The sequence below is a fragment of the Salmo salar genome, chromosome ssa14 (genome assembly GCF_905237065.1).
Source record: "Salmo salar chromosome ssa14, Ssal_v3.1, whole genome shotgun sequence".
Classification (NCBI taxonomy): domain Eukaryota; kingdom Metazoa; phylum Chordata; class Actinopteri; order Salmoniformes; family Salmonidae; genus Salmo; species Salmo salar.
Genome location: NC_059455.1, coordinates 91,691,445 through 91,715,165, shown reverse-complemented (window position 1 = coordinate 91,715,165; position 23,721 = coordinate 91,691,445). Strand labels below are relative to the sequence as shown.

At 44.6% G+C, this 23,721-nt stretch overlaps 2 protein-coding genes across 42 annotated transcripts in view; both read right to left on the bottom strand.

The window, feature by feature from the left end:
- Positions 1 to 5,624, bottom strand: part of LOC106592465 (CLIP-associating protein 2) — a 132,009-nt gene extending 126,385 nt beyond the window's left edge. For 8 of the 40 annotated variants that reach the window (XM_045694964.1, XM_045694970.1, XM_045694972.1 and 5 more), the window contains exon 1: positions 4,632 to 5,623. In XM_045694964.1, the coding sequence (XP_045550920.1) occupies positions 4,632 to 4,829 (198 nt within the window). In that variant the 5' untranslated portion in view covers positions 4,830 to 5,623. Of the gene's footprint in view, positions 1 to 4,631 lie in introns of all 40 variants that reach the window. The other 32 variants (XM_045694974.1, XM_045694979.1, XM_045694981.1 and 29 more) reach the window with 12 other exon arrangements.
- Positions 5,625 to 8,208: 2,584 nt separating this feature from the next.
- LOC106570633 (F-box/LRR-repeat protein 2) overlaps positions 8,209 to 23,721 on the bottom strand; it is a 44,323-nt gene continuing 28,810 nt past the window's right edge. The window contains exons 3-14 of one of the 2 annotated variants that reach the window (XM_045694963.1): positions 23,369 to 23,423; positions 19,883 to 19,957; positions 19,609 to 19,703; positions 16,557 to 16,721; positions 15,092 to 15,218; positions 14,897 to 14,971; positions 14,656 to 14,783; positions 14,073 to 14,133; positions 13,901 to 13,945; positions 13,412 to 13,468; positions 13,124 to 13,336; positions 8,209 to 12,847 (exon numbers count right to left, since the gene is read on the bottom strand). In XM_045694963.1, the coding sequence (XP_045550919.1) occupies positions 12,740 to 12,847; positions 13,124 to 13,336; positions 13,412 to 13,468; positions 13,901 to 13,945; positions 14,073 to 14,133; positions 14,656 to 14,783; positions 14,897 to 14,971; positions 15,092 to 15,218; positions 16,557 to 16,721; positions 19,609 to 19,703; positions 19,883 to 19,957; positions 23,369 to 23,423 (1,204 nt within the window). In that variant the 3' untranslated portion in view covers positions 8,209 to 12,739. Of the gene's footprint in view, positions 12,848 to 13,123; positions 13,337 to 13,411; positions 13,469 to 13,900; positions 13,946 to 14,072; positions 14,134 to 14,655; positions 14,787 to 14,896; positions 14,972 to 15,091; positions 15,219 to 16,556; positions 16,722 to 19,608; positions 19,704 to 19,882; positions 19,958 to 23,368; positions 23,424 to 23,721 lie in introns of both variants that reach the window. The other variant, XM_045694962.1, reaches the window with a different exon arrangement.

Genomic DNA, 23,721 nt, shown 5'->3' with positions numbered 1-23,721 from the left:
GCATTGTATGAGGTTATTCTTCTTATCTACACTTGGGAGGTGAACTGATGTTATGCAAGGTTGTAATGTCTTCTCCATTTCTTTTGTTATTTCCTGTTTTACAGCTTCGATGCTCTGGAGCCTGGTGGTGTTGTCTCCAAGGAGCGTTCAGACTCAGTCAGGACCAGGTTTCAGCTGCTGCGCAACGCTGACATCCTTCCTCCCATTGATGGTCTGCCTGTACAAGCAGCACCTGGACTGGACACAGCTAAACAAACGTATCTTTTTGAGAAGATCAGGGAGTTTTGCGACGTAGAGGCTATGGACATCACATGCCCTGCACCAAAATCAAGGGCAGGACAGAAACAGGCTCTCCGAAAATAGATTCCCTTGTTCATGCGTGGTTCGGACAGACCAGTTCATCACTGGGGGGAGAGTTCCCAGTCATCAGCACTATCTGCCGTTCCTCTATCCACATGACTCTCTCCTAACACACACACACACACCATATGTTGCTGCTATTATTATTAATTATTTTATCCTGCTGCTCAGCCACTTTACCCCTGATTGTATGCATATAACTACCTCATCTATCACTGATATGGATATTGATATTGTTATTGTACATACTGTATAACTACCACATCTCTCACTGATATGGATATTGATATTGTTATTGTACATACTGTATAACTACCACATCTCTCACTGATATGGATATTGATATTGTTATTGTACATACTGTATAACTACCACATCTCTCACTGATATGGATATTGATATTGTTATTGTACATACTGTATAACTACCACATCTCTCACTGATATGGATATTGATATTGTTATTGTACATACTGTATAACTACCACATCTCTCACTGATATGGTTATTGTTATTGTACATACTGTATATTCTGTAGTTCTTTCTCTACTGGCATTGACACTTGTTATTTATATTGACATAATTTCTGATATTGCTACTATGTAAGTAACCATCTGGCTGTATTGTTTACACCTTCTGTGGAGACCCGTCCATTTAGCAAGATGTGGCTGGGGGTTATAGCATTTCTTTCACGTGACCCATCAATTTATACAAGTGTCATCTAATATAAAAAAATAAAAAAATGTTATATGTGACCACTTTGTTTACCTGGTTGTTTACCTGGTTGTTTACCTGGTTGTTTACCTGGTTGTTCCTTGCTGTAGGCTACTACTGTTACCTATTAGTCTTCATCTTTACTACACTACTCACTCTGTTTAGCACATGACCTCACATGTGAATCCTTAATGAAATGGGTGGGGCTGAAGCTTAAGAGGGTGTGAACAATGCTGAATGGGTGGTGACAAAGAAGTGCTCTCCAGTAGGTGTACCAAAACATTCAAGGGCCATTTTCTCAAAAGTGGGGTTACAAGTTTAGCAACTTTCAATGGAGAATTATTTTCCCATTGTTCCTCAAATGCAGTGTATGATATACCATTTTGTAGCTCTGTCTCTATGCTTTTATCCAATGTAAAAAATACAAAATAAAAAATGTTGCTACATAAGACTGAATCAAGGAAGTCGGTCACATTTCATTTGTGGGGGGTAAATATAGCAAATATATTTATAAAAAAGTCACCTTGTTCTAGAGAGATTTATAATTATCAAAACGTCACACCAGGGTAAAGCCTACACGAAACACAGCCCTTATTCGAAGTGTATCTAAAATCCCCTATGGGAAAAATAAATGGTGGAAAAACAAATTGGAACCATTTCCTTGTTTTACCCACTAGGTTTTATGGGTATTATGACTCATACTGTGGTACTCTTTAAAAGGCACCAGCAGCATTACCAGCCTCAGTCTGTACACAGCTCACCGAGTGAGTCAATCTCAGTCTGGACACAGCTCACCGAGTGAGTCAATCTCAGTCTGTACACAGCTCACCGAGTGAGTCAATCTCAGTCTGTACACAGCTCACTGAGTGAGTCAATCTCAGTCTGGACACAGCTCTCCTGGTCACTCTGCATCCAGTAATCTCTCCCCCTCTCCTCCCTCCATCCATCTCTCTCGCTCTTCTCTCTCACTTCCCCTCCCTCCTCTCTCATCTGGGATGACTCGGCATCTTCACAGAAGCCGACGCCTCCCCTTCTCTCCTCTAGAACAATTAGGAGCTATAAATTTGGAGAGCAAAGTAAAAACATTTCAAATCATGAAGAATAAAATTAATAAAAAAGGACAGACTGGATCGGATCTTAAAATCAGTACTTTTGAGAATCTTTGTGAATCCGGGCCCCAGATCAGTACTATGTAAGGAACTCGCTAGGGGATACGGACTTCAGTTGTAATTGGACTAGGCTCAAAATCCCACCCTGGCCAATGTAATTACAGCATTATCCTGTTTCCACATCTGTGTTTCTGTCAAACTGTCATTCTCTTATTGTTCCCTGTAATAGAACCTATCACCCTCAGGGAAATAATAGGATACTGTTAGAGCTTGATTATAGTTTTATTTCACTAGATCTTCTGGAAAGTCCTGTGACCTTTACTCCATTGCAGCCCTGGTGCAGCCTGAGACTTTTTTTCCATAGGCTTAAACACTGTTGGTTATACTAGGGAAGGTAAACGAAACATCTTTAAAAATACACCACACAAAAAATGTAAACGCAACATGTAAAGTGTTGGTCGCATGTTTTGATTTGAAATAAAAAAAAGTATCCATTTGCAGAATGCATTTCTCTCAAAGTTTGGGTACAAATTAGTTTATATCGCTGTTAGTGAGCATTTCTCCTTTGCCAAGATAATCCATCCACCTGACAGGTGTGGCATATCAAAAAGCTGATTAAAAAGCAATATCAATACACAGGTGCACCTTGTGCTGGATACAATAAAAGGCCACTAAAATGTGCAGTTTGGTCGCACAACACAATGCCACAGATGTCTCAAGTTTAGGGAGCGTGCAAATGGCATGCTGACTGCAGGAATGTCCACCAGAACTGTTGCCAGATAATTGAATGTTAATTTCTCTACCATAAGCCACCTCCAATGTCATTTTAGAGAATTTGGCAGTACGTCCAACCGGCCTCACAACCGCAGACCGTGTATGGCGTCCAGTGAGCGAGCGGTTTGCTGATGTCAACATTGTGAACAGAGTGCCCCATGACGACAGTGGGGTTATGGTATGGGCAGACATAAGCTACACACAACGAACACAATTGCATTTTGTCTATGGAAATTTCAATGCACAGAGACACTGTGACGAGATCCTGAAGCCCATTGTCGTGCCATTCACCTGCCGCCATCACCCCATGTTTCAGCATGATAATGCACGGCCCCATGTCGCAAGGATCTGTACACAATTCCTGGAAGCTGAAAATGTCCACGTTCTTCCATGGCCTGCATACTCAGACATGTCACCCATTGAGCATGTTTGGGATGCTCTGGATCGACGTGTTCAACAGCGTGTCCCAGTTCTCACCGATATCAAGCAAATTCACACACCCATTGAAGAGGAGTGGGACAACATTCCACAGCAGGCTACAATCAACAGCCTGATCAACTCTATGTGAAGGAGATGTGTCACGCTGCATGAGGAAAATGGTGTTCACACCAGATACTGACTGGTGTTCTGATCCACATCCCTACTTAAAAACACCAAACCCAAAACAGTAAGGTATGTGACCAACAGACGCATATCTGTATTCCCAGTCATGTGAAATCCATATATCAGGGCCTAATTTATTTATTTTAAAATGTACTGATTTCCTTCTATGAACTGTAACTCAGTCAAATCTGACATTTTAGCATGTTGCGTTTAAATTTTTGTTCTGTATTAGTTGTAATGTGGACGTAACCAGCATCACCTTCGGTGTCTGATGCAAGGATTCATTCCATGGAGTATAAACCCAGACAGTTATGTCTGAACTATGAGGAGATACATTTAGCAAAGAAAACAAAGGCCACATTCCAGCATTTTCCAACAGATATGACATTATAAACACACGCCAAACACTGCAGGCCCCCCACCCCTCCCCCATCCTCTAGGCGCTCTAACAATGGGGTCCTCCTACTACCACTAGCCGACAGGGCAACAAAAAACACATCAAACTGAATGATATCCAACTCAATCCCAGTACATTCATTACATTAAGAGTCACAATATAACGTATTACTTGTATTAAACGTTTTAATTCAAGATTATTCGCCGTTTTTTTTCTTCTTCTAGCTAACCGTCTGATCAATCGTGTCTGGACAGCAGAGCTACCTAACGCATGGTATTATTAAGCCCTTTCCCATTCAATAAAGTGTCCCACTACTCAAAGAAAACGCTACATTTTAGACCAAATTACTGGTAGATTAGTGGGCTATCTGTTTGAATCAGATTATCTCCGTTTTAATGAGATTACAACGAGTCCGCCCAGCTTCACAGAATAACACAGTCTGGTGGTGACAGCTCGTTATTCCTGATTAGCTTCTCCTTTCTTCCTGGCTAGTTAACTAAAATGTCCCCAACACTGAGAATAAACATCCCTGGCTAGCAAACTAGCTACATCCTATCAGAAAAACCCCCCATATATAATCAAAAAAGAACTACGTTAGTCAAACAGGGTCCAAAAGCCGGATAGGGGGTTTTATCAAGGGACCACAGTCTGCTGTGTCCATCGCTGCGGTCTCACCTTGTAGTTGCTGGAGTTGACCCATCCCGTCAGCTCATCTATGGTTTTATCCAGTCGGGGTTTGTCTTGTTCCACATCGGAGGACCTCTGCGGGTCGTTCAGGTAGTCTATTAAATCCTGCCCGACCTGCAGCCTGCGGGTAACGTCTTTCTGCAGAACCTGCTGATATAAATACTCCATGTTGTCATGCTCCTCCATTGAGCAGGCGGTGCTGTGCGGTCAGCACCGGGACCGGACAGAATAACGGTACCGGTTGGTTGGTTTGCAGGGTTTGGATGGAGGAAAAAAAGGTTCACTCCGGTCAGGTGTTAATTCTGAGCCGAGGACAGTTGGCAATAAAACAAAACGCCTTTCAAATTAGCTTGGCAAGCCCAATCACTTTGTCTAAAAAACACACACACTGGCTCGACTTTGATTTCAGAGGATAACAGAGAATGTTGCTCTCTGATAGCTACTGTAACAAGCAGTAACTTTACAAAAGTTTGTGAAAAATTACAAAAAAATGTGCGGTAAAACCAACCAGGTCCCATGTATTTATTGACCCACAACAACACAAGGAAGCTAACTGGCTAAGCTAACGAATGTAGCGTTAGCTAGCTAAACACATCACTGGGAACAACTAGCTAATAGCTAACAAGCTGAAGGAAGCAACGTTAGCTAGTTGGCCACAGGCCTGACACCTTGTTTCGTTTCGGTTTTATATTCCATTATATGATAGTCTCTCTCTCTCTTGTCAAACACTAAAGTTGCGCCAAAACTCTGCTTTCTCTCCCGCGGTTCTTGCTGGCTACTTTTAATCCGGGAATAATCGCCCCTACTACAGCTGTGTAGCTAAACCCTCCCCCGCTGAAAACATGCGCCCAGCCGGTGACTGCGGTTTACTGGTAGGCCTGCCGCGCAAACCAGCAGTCTGACGAACGCGGATGGGGTCCTTCGCACGGTTGCCAGTTGTTTTCATTTGTTTAACTATCTAGCATTAAGGAGACTACAAAACAGGGAGTGTTAACTTAGAATTCTTTCTAAAGACACACACCAAAAAAAATACCCACAACTACTGTGCATTTAATTTGTCTACCACAGGAGGTTGGTGGCACCTTAATTGGGGAGGACCGGCTCACAGTAATAGCTCAAACAGAATGATATCGAACTCAAAACACATGGTTTCCATGTGTTTTATACCATTCCATCTCAGCCATTATTATGAGCTGTCCTCCCCTCAGCAGCTTCCTGTGTCTTCTAAATGTTGCATGAAATTGATTAACATTTCAATCTCCCCTCGCCCCTATTTCAAGCTGTTTTCGCATATGTTCCCCAGAAATTACATTTAAAAGGTCATACTTTAAAAAAGGTACAATCTGGAAAATGTGCACATGCAGCCCCTAGCCCTTGATCATGACTCTCTGTTCCATTACACACACACAAAGGTCATTGGACGAAAGCGTCTTCTGTATGGGGGAGTTTTGTTAAGAGAAGCGACACTTGGTCTGAACATTAAAACGCATCGCTTGCGGTACGGTTTTAGAAGCACAAAGGACCTGATCTTTCATCTCAATGGGAAATCATTTAAAAGGAGAAAAAAAAGGTTAAAATTGATACACAACCTTTATAGGGTTATGGTTCCCACACTGCCATATTTCCATGTTACTGCACTTGTTTACGGACAACAGACAGAAGACAGAGTGGACTACCTGTGCTAATTACTGTTGCCGTCTGTCGCCGAACACCTGTGGGTAAGTGGAAGACAGACGCCACAAACTTGTCCCTGAAAAATAGTGTCGGCTCCACCTGTGTTAAAACCGTGTACAGGAAGTGTGTATTTACTCATTTTATTTAACCAGGTAAGTTCACTGAGAACATATTCTATTTACATCAATTACCTGGGGAATAGTTACAGGGGAGAAGAGGACTGATGAATGAGCCATTTGAAATGTATTTTGCATTTGTGAAATTATTTTGATGTGATTTGAAAGTAGAGGGATTTATGTTTCTAGAACCAGCCCGAATTGAGAATCGATTCTCATTTAGATGGGAGTATTTGGCTGTTTTGGCTTCCAGAGCCAATTCACCCTGTAAACAGAACATGTAAGGTCCTTGGACTAAAGAGTAACGTTAGGCTCCTTTAGTCCATTACCCGGACTAATGCAGTAGCTACCTTACATATGTAGTATTGTGTAGTGGTCAAGGACTGAAGTAAAATGTAAATGTTTGTTGTAGCCTAATATCTATGAGAGCAAAAACACTATCAATGGAATAGTAGGTCATTGTTTTTTGATAACTTGTAAGCTCATTCAATATTATTCAATATATTTTTCCAAGACCAAAAAGGCATATTACATTTATTGAAATTACATTTGAACATCAGATCAGCATTAGGTTTTATTTCCCTAGGCTTTAGCTCAGCGGGCTTGTGATGCGCAAGAGACTTGAGTCGTGTTCAAACCCAAAGTCACACATGCATGCACATACACACAGTACATCCACTGGAACTATCGTGCAGATTTGAGTTGTTACCAGAGGCCATTTAAGTTAAACCGTCCAAGCCATTCTTTCCCCTTACAGCCCCTTCTCTGTTTCTACCTTTTATTGAATACATCCAACCTTAAAAACATACAGATGGCAGTTTATTTACATCCCATGTATGGATCAATCTACAGATTTACCTCTATCTAGATGTACTGGTGCCTCGCGGGCAGTTCAAATGAATAATGTGGGACCCATCTTTACTGAGGTATGTGATTGTTTCACTCGAGTGTGTTTGTAATCTTGTATATTTGTATTATGTTGGATTTGTAAAGTGTGTTAATATGCAGGGCTCCCTTGTAGAAGAGTCCCTGGTCTCAATGACCAATAAAGGTTTAAAAAAATTTAATACATCTCCTGTCCATCAAATTCACCCACATGGATAACTAGACCCCCCCCACGAATCCATAAAAATGTATTTTTCTCCAACATGGCAACCATGGTTTTTCCGGGCACTGTGCACAGCCTGAAAGAAAATCCCCAGTCCGTTTCTTATTCATAAACGAGAAAACGTCACGAATGAACAGAAAAAATGGGACAGAACCCCAAAATAAGACCCTGCTTCATAAAAGTTTAATAGTTAATCTTATTTGAGAAGGAAAGTAGAATATTTTCCATGCCAGGCCAAGCTAAATAACAACCCATCCATCCATGCTTTATACATGAATATGGAAACTGCAGTAATATCACTGCTGCTAAGGGCTATTACCTAGAACTGATCAGATTGTGGTAGGTCTACCCCTAAAGTAATAATTATGCAGTTGATCATTTTGCCGCTTGTTGGTAAAGGATATTAAACCATACCCTCTTTTAAAAAGGAATCTATTGAAGTTGGAAATCTTACTGCAGCCTGGATGAGGATAATCATAATAGTTGTATTTCACTATATTTTCTGAATGTAAAAGGACCTGAACATGAAGATATAAAATATTGATGACGGATCCAGATTTGGGTGTGCCTCTCAGATTTTATATGGCACTTCAGCGACATCTGCTGGTCAGGATGAAGATTACATTGCTATCACACACACACCCACACACCACACAGACAGTGAGAATCAGAGTAAGCGCTACTCAGAACATTTATTTCAACAAATTCCACTGTAGAGCCAGTCAGAGCACGTTTACTAATCAGTTACTTTGATTTATTTATGTTATATTTATTCATTTTCAACATAAAGCTCCTGTTAGATCAGCTGTGAAAGAGAGGCGTTAGTATCACTGCCACACAGTGAGGTCAGCAGGGTTGGGATCAATTCCATTTCAAAGACTGAATTAATAAAGAACTGACCCCCCCAACCCTAGAGGTCAGTCAGCTTATTGACCTGGAACCAGACGCATCCGAGTCAAACACCCATATTATATACTACACGCTTCTGTCTGTCTGAGACTAAACACGGACAGGCCTTGTCCCAAACCCTGGACTGGCCCCTAGCCCTGACCCCCTTCCCTTAGCCCCGGAACATCTGAAAACACATGGTAGGTCATCTCGGACACCCAGAGTGAAAAATCCTGTGCAATTGCGTTAGATGCTTAATTAAGTTCTGGGGGCAGACGTGTTAGAGAATATACTAGAACTAGGAGATCCAGGTTACAGGAGAGGTGTATGGGCCAAATGTCCCCTTACTCTTCCGAAATTCGAAAAGACGCCTGCGAAATCGTGATTTGTCCAAATTACCAGTGATGAAAGATCTGCGCACCAGAACAAATTTCATCGCTAGTCGGCGCAACCCACAGTCTGCTGACAGATGCTACAATACCAGTTCTGTTATGCACATCTGTCCACAAGAGATTACATGGTAGGTAACAGTAACATAGCGGGTCTATAGCTTGACCTCAATCTCCATCTGGTAGACTGTGTGAAGTTATCTGGTAGACTGTGTGAAGTTATCTGGTAGACTGTGTGAAGTTATCTGGTAGACTGTGTGAAGTATCTGCCATGTTGCTTGAATCCACTGCTCCAGATTTTATTTTATTTTTTAAAATCTAAAGACACATGATCATCGCTTAGGCTCAAACCTCTCCGTTTCATTTGATTGAGGGTGAGTCAGGAGATGCTTAGTGGTCAAGGGGCTAGTGGTCAGTTTGGAACCAGGCCTGTGTGTTCCACAGCCACACAGAAGGCCCAGAGTACACGTTCCAGTGATGTCATTGGATGCTATTTTCTGACAGAGACGGTCCATTTCTGTCCAACAGTAACAGTTTGTTTTCATTATTTTCAAAAGGAGAGATGCACACAGATCTGCTCTCCCTCTGGATAGATAAGCATGGACAATAACAATAAGCACTGAAAAAGAGGGAAAATAATCATTTGTTACTGGTCAACTCCAATCCGAGGGCGAGTTGCCTCATTGTAAACTCTCTTACAAACAAAAACACAGTCTCAAACAGGCAGGTTCTCAGGTGCACAACAAAAACGTCAAAATGTTCAGCTTTGTACTTTGTTCTGGTTTTCTGTTTGCCTCTGGATGGGCGGGGTTTAGTGGTGTCCCCTACATCGCCGTGAGTCAGGGCTATCCCAGCATCCTCTCTGCTCGCACCCAGAATCACTACACTTCCCAGAATCCCCTTTTCAGATCCACAGAGCTGTGCGTGTCGATTGGTTGCAGCAGGTTGACTCGCAGCATGGTGACACAGAGGTGGCATGTGATTGGTTAAGATGAAGTTCCACCCAGAGTGATGCGTTGTCCAGGGGGTGTGGTTAGAAGGGCAAGACTGGAAACCTTGCAGATAGAAACGTAGCATATGGAGCTGACACGATTACCAACGCTCCTCATCACGTCTCTTCTACACAACATACTTCTATGTGCACGTTCTGTACCATTCCACCATCCTGAATAACACTGTCCAACATTTTGTGGGTTTTAGTCCTCTGCCTCTTTAGGATCATCCCCCCTCATCCACTAGTCCAAGTATTAGAGAGGAGGGGTCTGGAAAGGCAGGGTAGTTTTGGAGAAGAGGGGTCTGGAAGGTGAAGGTAGTTTGAGAGGAGGGGTCTGGAAGGTGAAGGTAGTTTGAGAGGAGGGGTCTGGAAGGTGAAGGTAGTTTGAGAGGAGGGGTCTGGGAGGTGAAGGTAGTTTGAGAGGAGGGGTCTGGGAGGTGAAGGTAGTTTGAGAGGAGGGGTCTGGGAGGTGAAGGTAGTTTGAGAGGAGGGGTCTGGGAGGTGAAGGTAGTTTGAGAGGAGGGGTCTGGAAGGTGAAGGTAGTTTGAGAGGAGGGGTCTGGGAGGTGAAGGTAGTTTTGGAGAAGAGGGGTCTGGAAGGTGAAGGTAGTTTGAGAGGAGGGGTCTGGAAGGTGAAGGTAGTTTGAGAGGAGGGGTCTGGAAGGTGAAGGTAGTTTGAGAGGAGGGGTCTGGAAGGTGAAGGTAGTTTGAGAGGAGGGGTCTGGAAGGTGAAGGTAGTTTGAGAGGAGGGGTCTGGAAGGTGAAGGTAGTTTGAGAGGAGGGGTCTGGAAGGTGAAGGTAGTTTGAGAGGAGGGGTCTGGAAGGTGAAGGTAGTTTGAGAGGAGGGGTCTGGGAGGTGAAGGTAGTTTGAGAGGAGGGGTCTGGAAGGTGAAGGTAGTTTGAGAGGAGGGGTCTGGAAGGTGAAGGTAGTTTGAGAGGAGGGGTCTGGGAGGTGAAGGTAGTTTGAGAGGAGGGGTCTGGAAGGTGAAGGTAGTTTGAGAGGAGGGGTCTGGGAGGTGAAGGTAGTTTTGGAGAAGAGGGGTCTGGAAGGTGAAGGTAGTTTGAGAGGAGGGGTCTGGAAGGTGAAGGTAGTTTGAGAGGAGGGGTCTGGAAGGTGAAGGTAGTTTGAGAGGAGGGGTCTGGAAGGTGAAGGTAGTTTGAGAGGAGGGGTCTGGAAGGTGAAGGTAGTTTGAGAGGAGGGGTCTGGAAGGTGAAGGTAGTTTGAGAGGAGGGGTCTGGAAGGTGAAGGTAGTTTGAGAGGAGGGGTCTGGAAGGTGAAGGTAGTTTGAGAGGAGGGGTCTGGGAGGTGAAGGTAGTTTGAGAGGAGGGGTCTGGAAGGTGAAGGTAGTTTGAGAGGAGGGGTCTGGAAGGTGAAGGTAGTTTGAGAGGAGGGGTCTGGGAGGTGAAGGTAGTTTGAGAGGAGGGGTCTGGGAGGTGAAGATAGTTTGAGAGGAGGGGTCTGGAAGGTGAAGGTAGTTTGAGAGGAGGGGTCTGGAAGGTGAAGGTAGTTTGAGAGGAGGGGTCTGGAAGGTGAAGGTAGTTTGAGAGGAGGGGTCTGGGAGGTGAGTGATGGCCGACTCAGAGTTCTGTCAGAGAGAGAAGACCCCACCCCTCCTCCCCTGAGTAGGAACCTCAGAGTCCAATTGATCATTTATCAGTAGTGATCAATCAGTCTGTATTGATCAGAGATCAGTAGTGATGGGGGTCCATGTCCAGGGTATTGATCAGAGACCAGTAGTGATGGGGGGGTCCATGTCCAGGGTATTGATCAGAGATCAGTAGTGATGGGGGGGTCCATGTCCAGGGTATTGATCAGAGATCAGTAGTGATGGGGGGTCCATGTCCAGGGTATTGATCAGAGATCAGTAGTGATGGGGGGGTCCATGTCCAGGGTATTGATCAGAGATCAGTAGTCATGGGGGGGTCCATGTCCAGGGTATTGATCAGAGATCAGTAGTGATGGGGGGGGGGTCCATGTCCAGGGTATTGATCAGAGATCAGTAGTGATGGGGGGGGTCCATGTCCAGGGTATTGATCAGAGATCAGTAGTGATGGGGGGGTCCATGTCCAGGGTATTGATCAGAGATCAGTAGTGATGGGGGGGTGTCAGACCGTAGAAAAACATTTAAACATAAAATGTAACAATTTTGTTTAATCATTGGAAAAAGTTTGGGAAGAACCATTTTCAAAAATCTCCCGTTTAGTGCCTAGTGAACACGACCTTGCGGTTATTGGTTCAGGGTGCGGTGTAGTCGTGGTGGGGTTCAGGGTGTGGTGTAGTCGTGGTGGGGTTCAGGGTGCGGTGTAGTCGTGGTGGGGTTCAGGGTGCGGTGTAGTCGTGGTGGGGTTCAGGGTGCGGTGTAGTCGTGGTGGGGTTCAGGGTGCGGTGTAGTCGTGGTGGGGTTCAGGGTGCGGTGTAGTCGCGGTGGGGTTCAGGGTGTGGTGTAGTCGCGGTGGGGTTCAGGGTGCGGTGTAGTCGTGGTGGGGTTCAGGGTGCGGTGTAGTCGCGGTTGGGTTCAGGGTGCGGTGTAGTCGTGGTGGGGTTCAGGGTGCGGTGTAGTCGTGGTGGGGTTCAGGGTGCGGTGTAGTCGTGGTGGGGTTCAGGGTGTGGTGTAGTCGCGGTGGGGTTCAGGGTGTGGTGTAGTCGTGGTGGGGTTCAGGGTGCTGTGTAGTCGTGGTGGGGTTCAGGGTGCGGTGTAGTCGTGGTGGGGTTCAGGGTGCGGTGTAGTCGTGGTGGGGTTCAGGGTGCGGTGTAGTCGCGGTGGGGTTCAGGGTGCGGTGTAGTCGTGGTGGGGTTCAGGGTGCGGTGTAGTCGTGATGGGGTTCAGGGTCAGTCTCATCACGTGGCGGTGAGTTATTGTTGTTGGGTGGGGGGGGTCACAGCATTAGGCCCTGTAGACAGAGCTGCCCCCCCCGGGCCCTCCACTGTCAGAGGATGACGCAGCAGCGACACAGCCTATGGCCCCCGCCGTGCACCGAGGGAGGGGGCGTCACCGGGGCAAAGTAGGCGTGGACCTTTATCTCTGGGAGATGGGCCTATAGGGAGAGGTCGGAGTCATTTCAAATGTAGCATGCACACCCAACGATATTTCCCACTGTTGTATTTTATCCCATGTATTTCATATGACAACCGGCAACGCTGCAATAAACTCTATAGGAGTATAATACAACAGTGTGGGGGTCATTCTATTCTTTCCATAGGAGCAACATCCAGCTTCGGGAAACTACAATTCCCACCAGGCCATGCAGGACATTTTGACATTACAGCTATAGTGATGCAGCTTGGGAGATGTAGTGATGGTGATGACTGACCCGTATGCGTTTGATGCCGGCCCTGGTGACCTGCTGGCAGTCGTAGAGTTCTATCCTCTCCAGACGGTGGCAGTTCTTCAGGTGCTCCAGAGTCCCGTCTGTGATCAGAGGGCAGTTATCCAACTCCACCACCGTGAGGCGCTCCTGTCCACACACACTGCTGCTCAGCGCCCTGATACCGTCGTCAGTTATCAGCTCACAGTGGGAGAGAGACTGGTGGAGAGAGGATAGATGGTAGACACTATATTACACACTGTAATGTACACCCACACCCACACCAATACGTACCAGTGCTTGCAGGCGAGGGCAGTGAATAGCGAGCTGGACTAGAGTGTTGTCAGTCACCTGTGAGAGGAGACAGACTCAATCAAACCCAGATACAGTACATCGAATCAGACAGGCTCAATCAAACCCAGATACAGTACATAGAATCAGACAGGCTCAATCAAACCCAGATACAGTACATAGAATCAGACAGGCTCAATCAAACCCAGATAGGGTACATAGAATCAGACAGGCTCAATCAAACCCAGATAGGGTACATAGTATCAGACAGGCTCAATCAAACACAGATAGGGTACATAGAATCAGACAGGCTCAATCAAACCCAGATACAGTACATAGAATTAGACAGGCTCAATCAAACCCAGATAGGGTACATAGATTCAGACAGGCTCAATCAAACCCAGATACAGTACATAGAATCAGACAGACTCAATCAAATGCTGATGGCCTCAATCTACAGCTGCATTAAACAAGAACCCCATGAAATCTTACCAAAACACATTCTTCTAAATCCATTTTTTCCATCTCATGACAATGCTGTTGAAACAAAATCACATCAGTTCAACATTAGGTTTTGATTAGTGACTTTAAATGTGAAAAGATTTGAAGACAAAAAGAAACACAAGTGAAGACAGAGCGCTGAAGCAAGTAAAGAAGCACTTACCCTGGCCAGTACAGTAAACCCAGCGTCTGTAACATGGGAACATCGTGCTGCTTCCAAGATCCTGATACAAACACATTGGTTATGTGGACGGTATGGCGTGTGGTATCAGTGGGGCCTCATCGTGTGGTATCAGTGGGGCCTCATCGTGTGGTATCAGTGGGGCCTCATCGTGTGGTATCAGTGGGGCCTCATCGTGTGGTATCGGTGGGGCCTCATCGTGTGGTATCAGTGGGGCCTCATCGTGTGGTATCAGTGGGGCCTCATCGTGTGGTAGCAGTGGGGCCTCATCGTGTGGTAGCAGTGGGGCCTCATCGTGTGGTAGCAGTGGGGCCTCATCGTGTGGTAGCAGTGGGGCCTCATCGTGTGGTAGCAGTGGGGCCTCATCGTGTGGTAGCAGTGGGGCCTCATCGTGTGGTATCAGTGGGGCCTCATCGTGTGGTATCAGTGGGGCCTCATCGTGTGGTATCAGTGGGGCCTCATCGTGTGGTATCAGTGGGGCCTCATCGTGTGGTATCAGTGGGGCCTCATCGTGTGGTAGCAGTGGGGCCTCATCGTGTTAATAAGAAAGGGGGACATTTCTTACTTGAGTCGGGGGCAGCTGAGCCCCAGAGCGGTGAGAGAGGCGTCTGTAATGTTACTGCAGCCAGAGATACACAGGACCTGCAGCTTGTGGCACCCCCGACACAGACTGACCAAGCCATCATCAGTTATCTGCTGTAAACACACACACACGTCACCGGCTTATAAATAACACACATTACACACACTTTCTGTCTTTCAATCCCTACTCCTACACACACACACACACACACACACTGTCTTACTGAGCAGGTCTGCATGTTGATAGTGGTTAGTTCAGGACAGTGTTTCTGGAGGGGTTTCAGTGCTCCATCCTCCAACTGTAGAGAACAACACAGAGAAACCAATCACCACCGACAATCAATACAATCATGTTTATTTCTGTGTGTGTGTGTGTGTGTGTGTGTGTGTGTGTGTGTGTGTGTGTGTGTGTGTTGTACCTGTGTGCAGCCACGTAGGAACAGGGCTTGTAGGTTGTTACAGCCCCTGGTCAGAGCCTCGATGCCATCTCTGGTGATTTGGTCACACCACGACAGGTTCAACATCTCCAACATACTACAGCCGTCACTAAGCAGACACACAGGTTTCTTACTAAGTATTACACTGTATGTTACATTACTGTTTCCATTGGAATGTACCCCGGTAATGGTACAGTAACCACGGGGATCTGTTGTACCTGGTAATGGTACGGTAACCACGGAGATCTGTTGTACCCGGTAATGATACGGTAATGATACGGTAACCAGGGTGATCTGTTGTACCCGGTAATGATACGGTAACCAGGGGGATCTGTTGCACCCGGTAATGATACGGTTACCAGGGGGATCTGTTGTACCCGGTAATGATACGGTAACCAGGGGGATCTGTTGTACCCGGTAATGATACGGTAACCAGGGGGATCTGTTGTACCCGGTAATGATACGGTAACCAGGGTGATCTGTTGTACCCGGTAATGATACGGTAACCAGGGGATCTGTTGTACCCGGTAATGATACGGTAACCAGGGGATCTGTTGTACCCGGTAATGATACGGTAACCAGGGTGATCTGTTGTACCCGGTAATGATACGGTAACCAGGGGATCTGTTGTACCCGGTAATGATACGGTAACCAGGGGATCTGTTGTACCCGGTAATGATACGGTAACCAGGGTGATCTGTTGTACCCGGTAATGATACGGTAACCAGGGTGATCTGTTGTACCCGGTAATGATACGGTAACCAGGGGATCTGTTGTACCCGGTAATGATACGGTAACCAGGGTGATCTGTTGTACCCGGTAATGATACGGTAACCAGGGGATCTGTTGTACCCGGTAATGATACGGTAACCACGGAGATCTGTTGTACCCGGTAATGATACGGTAACCAGGGGGATCTGTTGTACCCGGTAATGATACGGTAATGATACGGTTACCAGGGGGATCTGTTGTACCCGGTAATGATACGGTAACCACGGAGATCTGTTGTACCCGGTAATGATACGGTTACCAGGGGGATCTGCTGTACCTGGTAATGATACGGTTACCAGGGGGATCTGCTGTACCCGGTAATGATACGGTAACCACGGAGATCTGTTGTACCCGGTAATGATACGGTAACCAGGGGGATCTGTTGTACCCGGTAATGATACGGTAACCAGGGGATCTGCTGTACCCGGTAATGATACGGTAACCAGGGGATCTGTTGTACCCGGTAATGATACGGTAAGCACAGGGGTAATAAATTGTGTTTGTTGTAATGAATCCTAAAGAAACAAACAGTAATAAATGACATATGTAACTACCATTCTACCCTTCTAGCAAATACCTTGTAATTTCTGGACCGTAAAATAAAACTGCAACCCTTGAGCCTTGGCCAGAAGTAAGTGCACTACATAGGGAATAGAGTACTGTTTGGCACACTCACCTGAGAGCTTTGAGGGAGTGGTTGGTAACAGACACGCAGGAGGTGAGGTCCAGCTGTTTGAGTTTGCAGCAGAACTTGGAGAGGCTGAGACAGGTGCTGTCTGTGATCTTAGTGCAGCCGTTCAGGTTCAACACCTCAATGTTTCGGCAGTTCTGGGAAAATGTCCTGACAGGTGACAAGAGTCATCATTAGGTATACAAATACCAAAGTCATGGAGAAGTAACTGAATCACGAGGGATGTGCATCTTTCGCTTTCAAGAGGATTGGATACATATCTAGATACATGGAGTCCGATATGATACAGGAACCATACGTTTTAGTTTGAAGCAATTCAGTGCGATTCGGTTTGAATAGGGGAACGAATCGATTCGTTTTTGTTTGAAACAATTCAGTGCGATTCGGTTTGAATGGGGGAACGAATCGATTCGTTTTTGTTTGAAACAATTCAGTGCGATTCGGTTTGAATGGGGGAACGAATCGATGCTATACTATATACTAACATTTCTTTTGCATAAACATACATTATCTATTCTAAATTCAAACCTGCTGCTGATGGAGCTCATGAACTGGGCCTCCTGAACTGGATCTGTCTGAGCTGGGCCTGTCTGAGCTGGGCCTGTCTGAGCTGGATCTGTCTGAGCTGGGCCTCCTGAACTGGATCTGTCTGAGCTGGACCTGTCTGAGCTGGACCTGTCTGAGCTGGACCTGTCTGAGCTGGATCTGTCTGAGCTGGGCCTCCTGAACTGGATCTGTCTGAGCTGGGCCTGTCTGAGCTGGACCTGTCTGAACTGGATCTGTCTGAGCTGGGCCTGTCTGAGCTGGACCTGTCTGAGCTGGACCTGTCTGAGCTGGACCTGTCTGAGCTGGACCTGTCTGAACTGGACCTGTCTGAACTGGACCTGTCTGAGCTGGACCTGTCTGAGCTGGGCCTGTCTGAGCTGGGCCTGTCTGAGCTGGATCTGTCTAAACTGGGCCTGCCTGAACTGGGCCTGTCTGAGCTGGGCCTGTCTGAGCTGGACCTGTCTGAGCTGGACCTGTCTGAACTGGACCTGTCTGAACTGGACCTGTCTGAACTGGACCTGTCTGAACTGGACCTGTCTGAGCTGGACCTGTCTGAGCTGGACCTGTCTGAGCTGACGTGTGTGTGTGTGTGTGTGTGTGTGTGTGTGTGTGTGTGTGTGTGTGTGTGTGTGTGTGTGTGTAAATGATGTACAGTGCTTTCAGAAAGTATTCACACCCCTTGACTTATTATGCGTTGTTGTGTTACAGACTGAATTTAAAATAGATTAAAATAGAGATTTTGTGTCACTGGTCTACACACAATACCCCCCAAATTAATAAAACAAATTAAAAGCTGAAATGTCTTGAGTCAAAAATAGTGCTAACCGATTAACCAATGTCGGTTCAATAAATTAGAATTCCATTTTGTTCCGTTTTTTTCCTGTGAGCTCAATGCACAGTTTCTCTAGAGGTAAAATCAGATCCAGCCTGAACTGTGAGATGTAGTAGGGAGTTGTAGTTTTCAACAGGCCAATATTATACATAGTTTAGCGCATAAAACTTGGTAATTAACTACAATGACCATAATCCATTGCGCATCTACTTGTCCGTTCTGTGTTTCTCTTTCTGAGGTGATATAGAGAGCAGCTAGCTGTTGCTTCGCGAGGCATCTGAAAATACATACTACCATCATTGGACTTTTATTCATTGTTTTATTCTGTGTTAAATGTGACAAAGAAATGAACTATGTCCTGAACACAAAGTGTTATGTTTGGGGCAAATCAAACACGACACATCACAGAGTACCACTCTTCATATTTTCAAGCATGGTGGTGGCTGCATCATGTTATGGGTATGCTTGTCATCAGCAACCACTAGGGAGTTTTTTTAGGATAAAAATAAACGGAATAGAGTTAAGCACAGGAAAACCTGGTTCAGTCTGCTTTCCAACAGACACTGGGAGACAAATTCACCTGAACCTAAAACACAAGGCCAAATATACACTGGAGTTGCTTACCAAGATGACATTGAATGTTCCTGAGTGGCCTAGTTAGAGTTTTGACTTAAATCTATGGCAAGACTTAAATGGCTGTCTAGCAATGATCAACAACCAACTTGACCGAGCTTGAAGAATTTTAAAAAGAATGTCCAAATATTGTATAATCCAGGTGTGCAAAGCTCTTAGAGATTTACCCAGAAAGACTCACAGCTGTGATCGCTGCCAAAGGTGATTCTAACATGTATTGACTCAGGTGTGTGAATACTTATGTAAATTAGATATTTTTATATTTAATTTTCAATAAATTTGCAAAAAATGTCTTAATTTTGTCATCATGTGTAGAAGGGTGATTTTTTTTGTCAGGCTGTAACACAACAACATGTGGAATAAGTCAAGGGGTCTGAATACTTTCTGAAGGTACTGTGTGTCTATGGTGTATGTATGTATGTATGTATGTATGTATGTATGTATGTATGTATGTATGTATGTATGTATGTATGTATGTATGTATGTGTATGTGTGTGTATGTGTGTGTGTATGTATGTATGTGTGTGTGTATGTATGTGTGTGTGTATGTATGTACAGTTGAAGTCAGAAGTTTACATACACTTAGGTTGGAGTCATTAAAACTCGTTTTTCAACCACTCCGCAATTAACAAACTATAGTTTTGGCAAGTCTGTTAGGACATCTACTTTGTACATGACACAAGTAATTTTTCCAACAATTGTTTACAGACAGAATATTTCACTTATAATTCATTTAAACATTTGAAATCGGGGACCGCTGCCCATCAGTGAATCATTACATCCCTATGAGCCCATCGGTGAATCATTACATCCCTATGAGCCCATCGGTGAATCATTACATCCCTATGAGCCCATCGGTGAATAATTTCATCCCTATGAGCCCATCGGTGAATCATTTCATCCCTATGAGCCCATCGGTGAATCATTTCATCCCTATGAGCCCATCGGTGAATCATTTCATCCCTATGAAATCACAGTGAATCAGTTATACTAAGAGTGAAAGAGGCCCTATGGAGAAGGACTCACTTCATGGATGCATCTCCCACACTGAGACATCCCCTCAAACTCAGCTGCCTCAGGAAGCCTCCACATCGCTTAGAGATGTTCTCCACTACTCTACCCTGGACAGAGAGAGAGAGAGATCACTTTTAACCAGTCTTTAATGGTACAATTCAACTTACAAAAAACATGACAAGAGAGATCAAGAGAAAAACAGAGAGAGAGTGTGCTAGAGCGAGCCTGGTGTGACCTACGAATGTGTATATATGTAGGATCAACTCCCCTCACCCTGACCTCTCACCTCTATGTCTGTCTGGAAGTTGAACAGATCAATCTTCTGCCAGTTACTACCATCCAAGGCCAGGACATTCCACGCCTGAGAAGAGAGAAAGAAAGACAGAGAGAGAGAGAGTGATGGAAAGAGGGAGAGGAAGAGAGAGTGATGGGTGTGGTCAGTCATACACCTGTTTAGGAGGCTGAAAAGATTTGGCATGGACCCTCAGATCCTCAAAAAGTTCTACAGCTGCACCATTGAGAGCATCTTGACTGGCTGCATCACCACTTGGTACGGCAACTGCTTGGCATCCGACCGCAAGGCGCTACAGAGGATGGTGCGGATGGCCCAGTACATTACTGGAGCCGAGCTCCCTGCCATCCAGGACCTCTATACCAGACGGTGTCAGAGGAAGGCCTTAAAAATAGTCAAAGACTCCAGCCACCCAAGTTACAGACTGTTCTATCTGCTACTGCACAGCAAGCGGTACCAATGCACCAAGTGTGGAACCAACAGGACCCTGAACAGCTTCTACCCCCAAGCCATAATATTACTAACTAGTTCACCCCCAAGCTATAATATTACTAACTAGTTCACCCCCAAGCCATAATATTACTAACTAGTTCACCCCCAAGCCATAATATTACTAACTAGTTCACCCCCAAGCCATAATATTACTAACTAGTTCACCCCCAAGCCATAATATTACTAACTAGTTCACCCCCAAGCCATAATATTACTAACTAGTTCACCCCCAAGCCATAATATTACTAACTAGTTCACCCCCAAGCCATAATATTACTAACTAGTTCACCCCCAAGCCATAATATTACTAACTAGTTCACCCCCAAGCCATAATATTACTAACTAGTTCACCCCCAAGCCATAATATTACTAACTAGTTCACCCCCAAGCCATAATATTACTAACTAGTTCACCCCCAAGCCATAATATTACTAACTAGTTCACCCCCAAGCCATAATATTACTAACTAGTTCACCCCCAAGCCATAATATTACTAATTAGTTCACCCCCAAGCCATAATATTACTAACTAGTTCACCCTCAAGCTATAATATTACTAACTAGTTCACCCTCAAGCCATAATATTACTAACTAGTTCACCCTCAAGCCATAATATTACTAACTAGTTCACCCTCAAGCCATAATATTACTAACTAGTTCACCCTCAAGCCATAATATTACTAACTAGTTCACCCCCAAGCCATAATATTACTAACTAGTTCACCCTCAAGCCATAATATTACTAACTAGTTCACCCTCAAGCCATAATATTACTAACTAATTCACCCCCAAGCCATAATATTACTAACTAGTTCACCAAATAGCTATATGTACTATATGTATTGAACTATTTTGACTCATCACATATACTGCTGCTACTGTCTATTATCTATCCTTTACCCCTACCTACAGTATACTGCTGTTACTGTCTATTATCAATCCTTTACCCCTACCTACAGTATACTGCTGCTACTGTCTATTATCTATCCTTTACCCCTACCTACAGTATACTGCTGTTACTGTCTATTATCTGTCCTTTACCCCTACCTACAGTATACTGCTGCTACTGTCTATTATCTATCCTTTACCCCTACCTACAGTATACTGCTGTTACTGTCTATTATCTATCCTTTACCCCTACCTACAGTATACTGCTGTTACTGTCTATTATCTATCCTTTACCCCTACCTACAGTATACTGCTGTTACTGTCTATTATCTATCCTTTACCCCTACCTACAGTATACTGCTGTTACTGTCTATTATCTATCCTTTACCCCTACCTACAGTATACTGCTGTTACTGTCTATTATCTATCCTTTACCCCTACCTACAGTATACTGCTGTTACTGTCTATTATCTATCCTTTACCCCTACCTACAGTATACTGCTGTTACTGTCTATTATCTATCCTTTACCCCTACCTACAGTATACTGCTGTTACTGTCTATCATCTATCCTTTACCCCTACCTACAGTATACTGCTGTTACTGTCTATTATCTATCCTTTACCCCTACCTACAGTATACTGCTGCTACTGTCTATTATCTATCCTTTACCCCTACCTACAGTATACTGCTGCTACTGTCTATTATCTATCCTTTACCCCTACCTACAGTATACTGCTGTTACTGTCTATTATCTATCCTTTACCCCTACCTACAGTATACTGCTGTTACTGTCTATTATCTATCCTTTACCCCTACCTACAGTATACTGCTGTTACTGTCTATTATCTATCCTTTACCCCTACCTACAGTATACTGCTGTTACTGTCTATTATCAATCCTTTACCCCTACCTACAGTATACTGCTGTTACTGTCTATTATCTATCCTTTACCCCTACCTACAGTATACTGCTGTTACTGTCTATTATCTATCCTTTACCCCTACCTACAGTATACTGCTGTTACTGTCTATTATCTATCCTTTACCCCTACCTACAGTATACTGCTGCTACTGTCTATTATCAATCCTTTACCCCTACCTACAGTATACTGCTGTTACTGTCTATTATCTATCCTTTACCCCTACCTACAGTATACTGCTGCTACTGTCTATTATCTATCCTTTACCCCTACCTACAGTATACTGCTGTTACTGTCTATTATCTGTCCTTTACCCCTACCTACAGTATACTGCTGCTACTGTCTATTATCAATCCTTTACCCCTACCTACAGTATACTGCTGTTACTGTCTATTATCTAGTCACTTTACCCCTACCTACAGTATACTGCTGTTACTGTCTATTATCTATCCTTTACCCCTACCTACAGTATACTGCTGTTACTGTCTATTATCTATCCTTTACCCCTACCTACAGTATACTGCTGTTACTGTCTATTATCTATCCTTTACCCCTACCTACAGTATACTGCTGTTACTGTCTATTATCTATCCTTTACCCCTACCTACAGTATACTGCTGTTACTGTCTATTATCTATCCTTTACCCCTACCTACAGTATACTGCTGTTACTGTCTATTATCTATCCTTTACCCCTACCTACAGTATACTGCTGCTACTGTCTATTATCTATCCTTTACCCCTACCTACAGTATACTGCTGTTACTGTCTATTATCTATCCTTTACCCCTACCTACAGTATACTGCTGTTACTGTCTATTATCTATCCTTTACCCCTACCTACAGTATACTGCTGTTACTGTCTATTATCTATCCTTTACCCCTACCTACAGTATACTGCTGTTACTGTCTATTATCTATCCTGTTGCCTAGGTACTGGTACTCTGTGTATATAACCAAGCTTTCATTACTCATTGTGTATTTATTCCTTGAATTATTATTTTTCTATCTGCGTTGTTGGAAAGGGCCATGAGTAAGCATTTAGTTAGTCTATACCTGTTGTTTACAAAGCATGTGACATAAGATTTGATTTCAGTAGGGCAAGTTGAGCACAATATGTAACCTTGACAACTGACTGAAATCACATTGAGTAGTTATGATACCTGTAGGGGCGGGCCTTACCTTGGACACCTGGGAACACCTGCACAATGTGATCACATCCAGATTGGAGAAGATTCTGCAGAGAAAGAGCATTCTTACAGTTAGCATGTCGCTATTAGCCAACAGGGGTAAGCCAGTGGGTCAGGTATCACACACACACACAGACAGTTCCTCCTATCAGACTGGAGTTATCCTTTAATCCCGCACACACCTTCCCCACCACACACACACCCTCCCCACCACACACACACACACACCCCCCACCACACACACCCCACACACACACCCCTCCCCACCACACACACACACACACCCCCTCCCCACCACACACACACACACACCCCTCCCCACCACACACACACACACACACACAC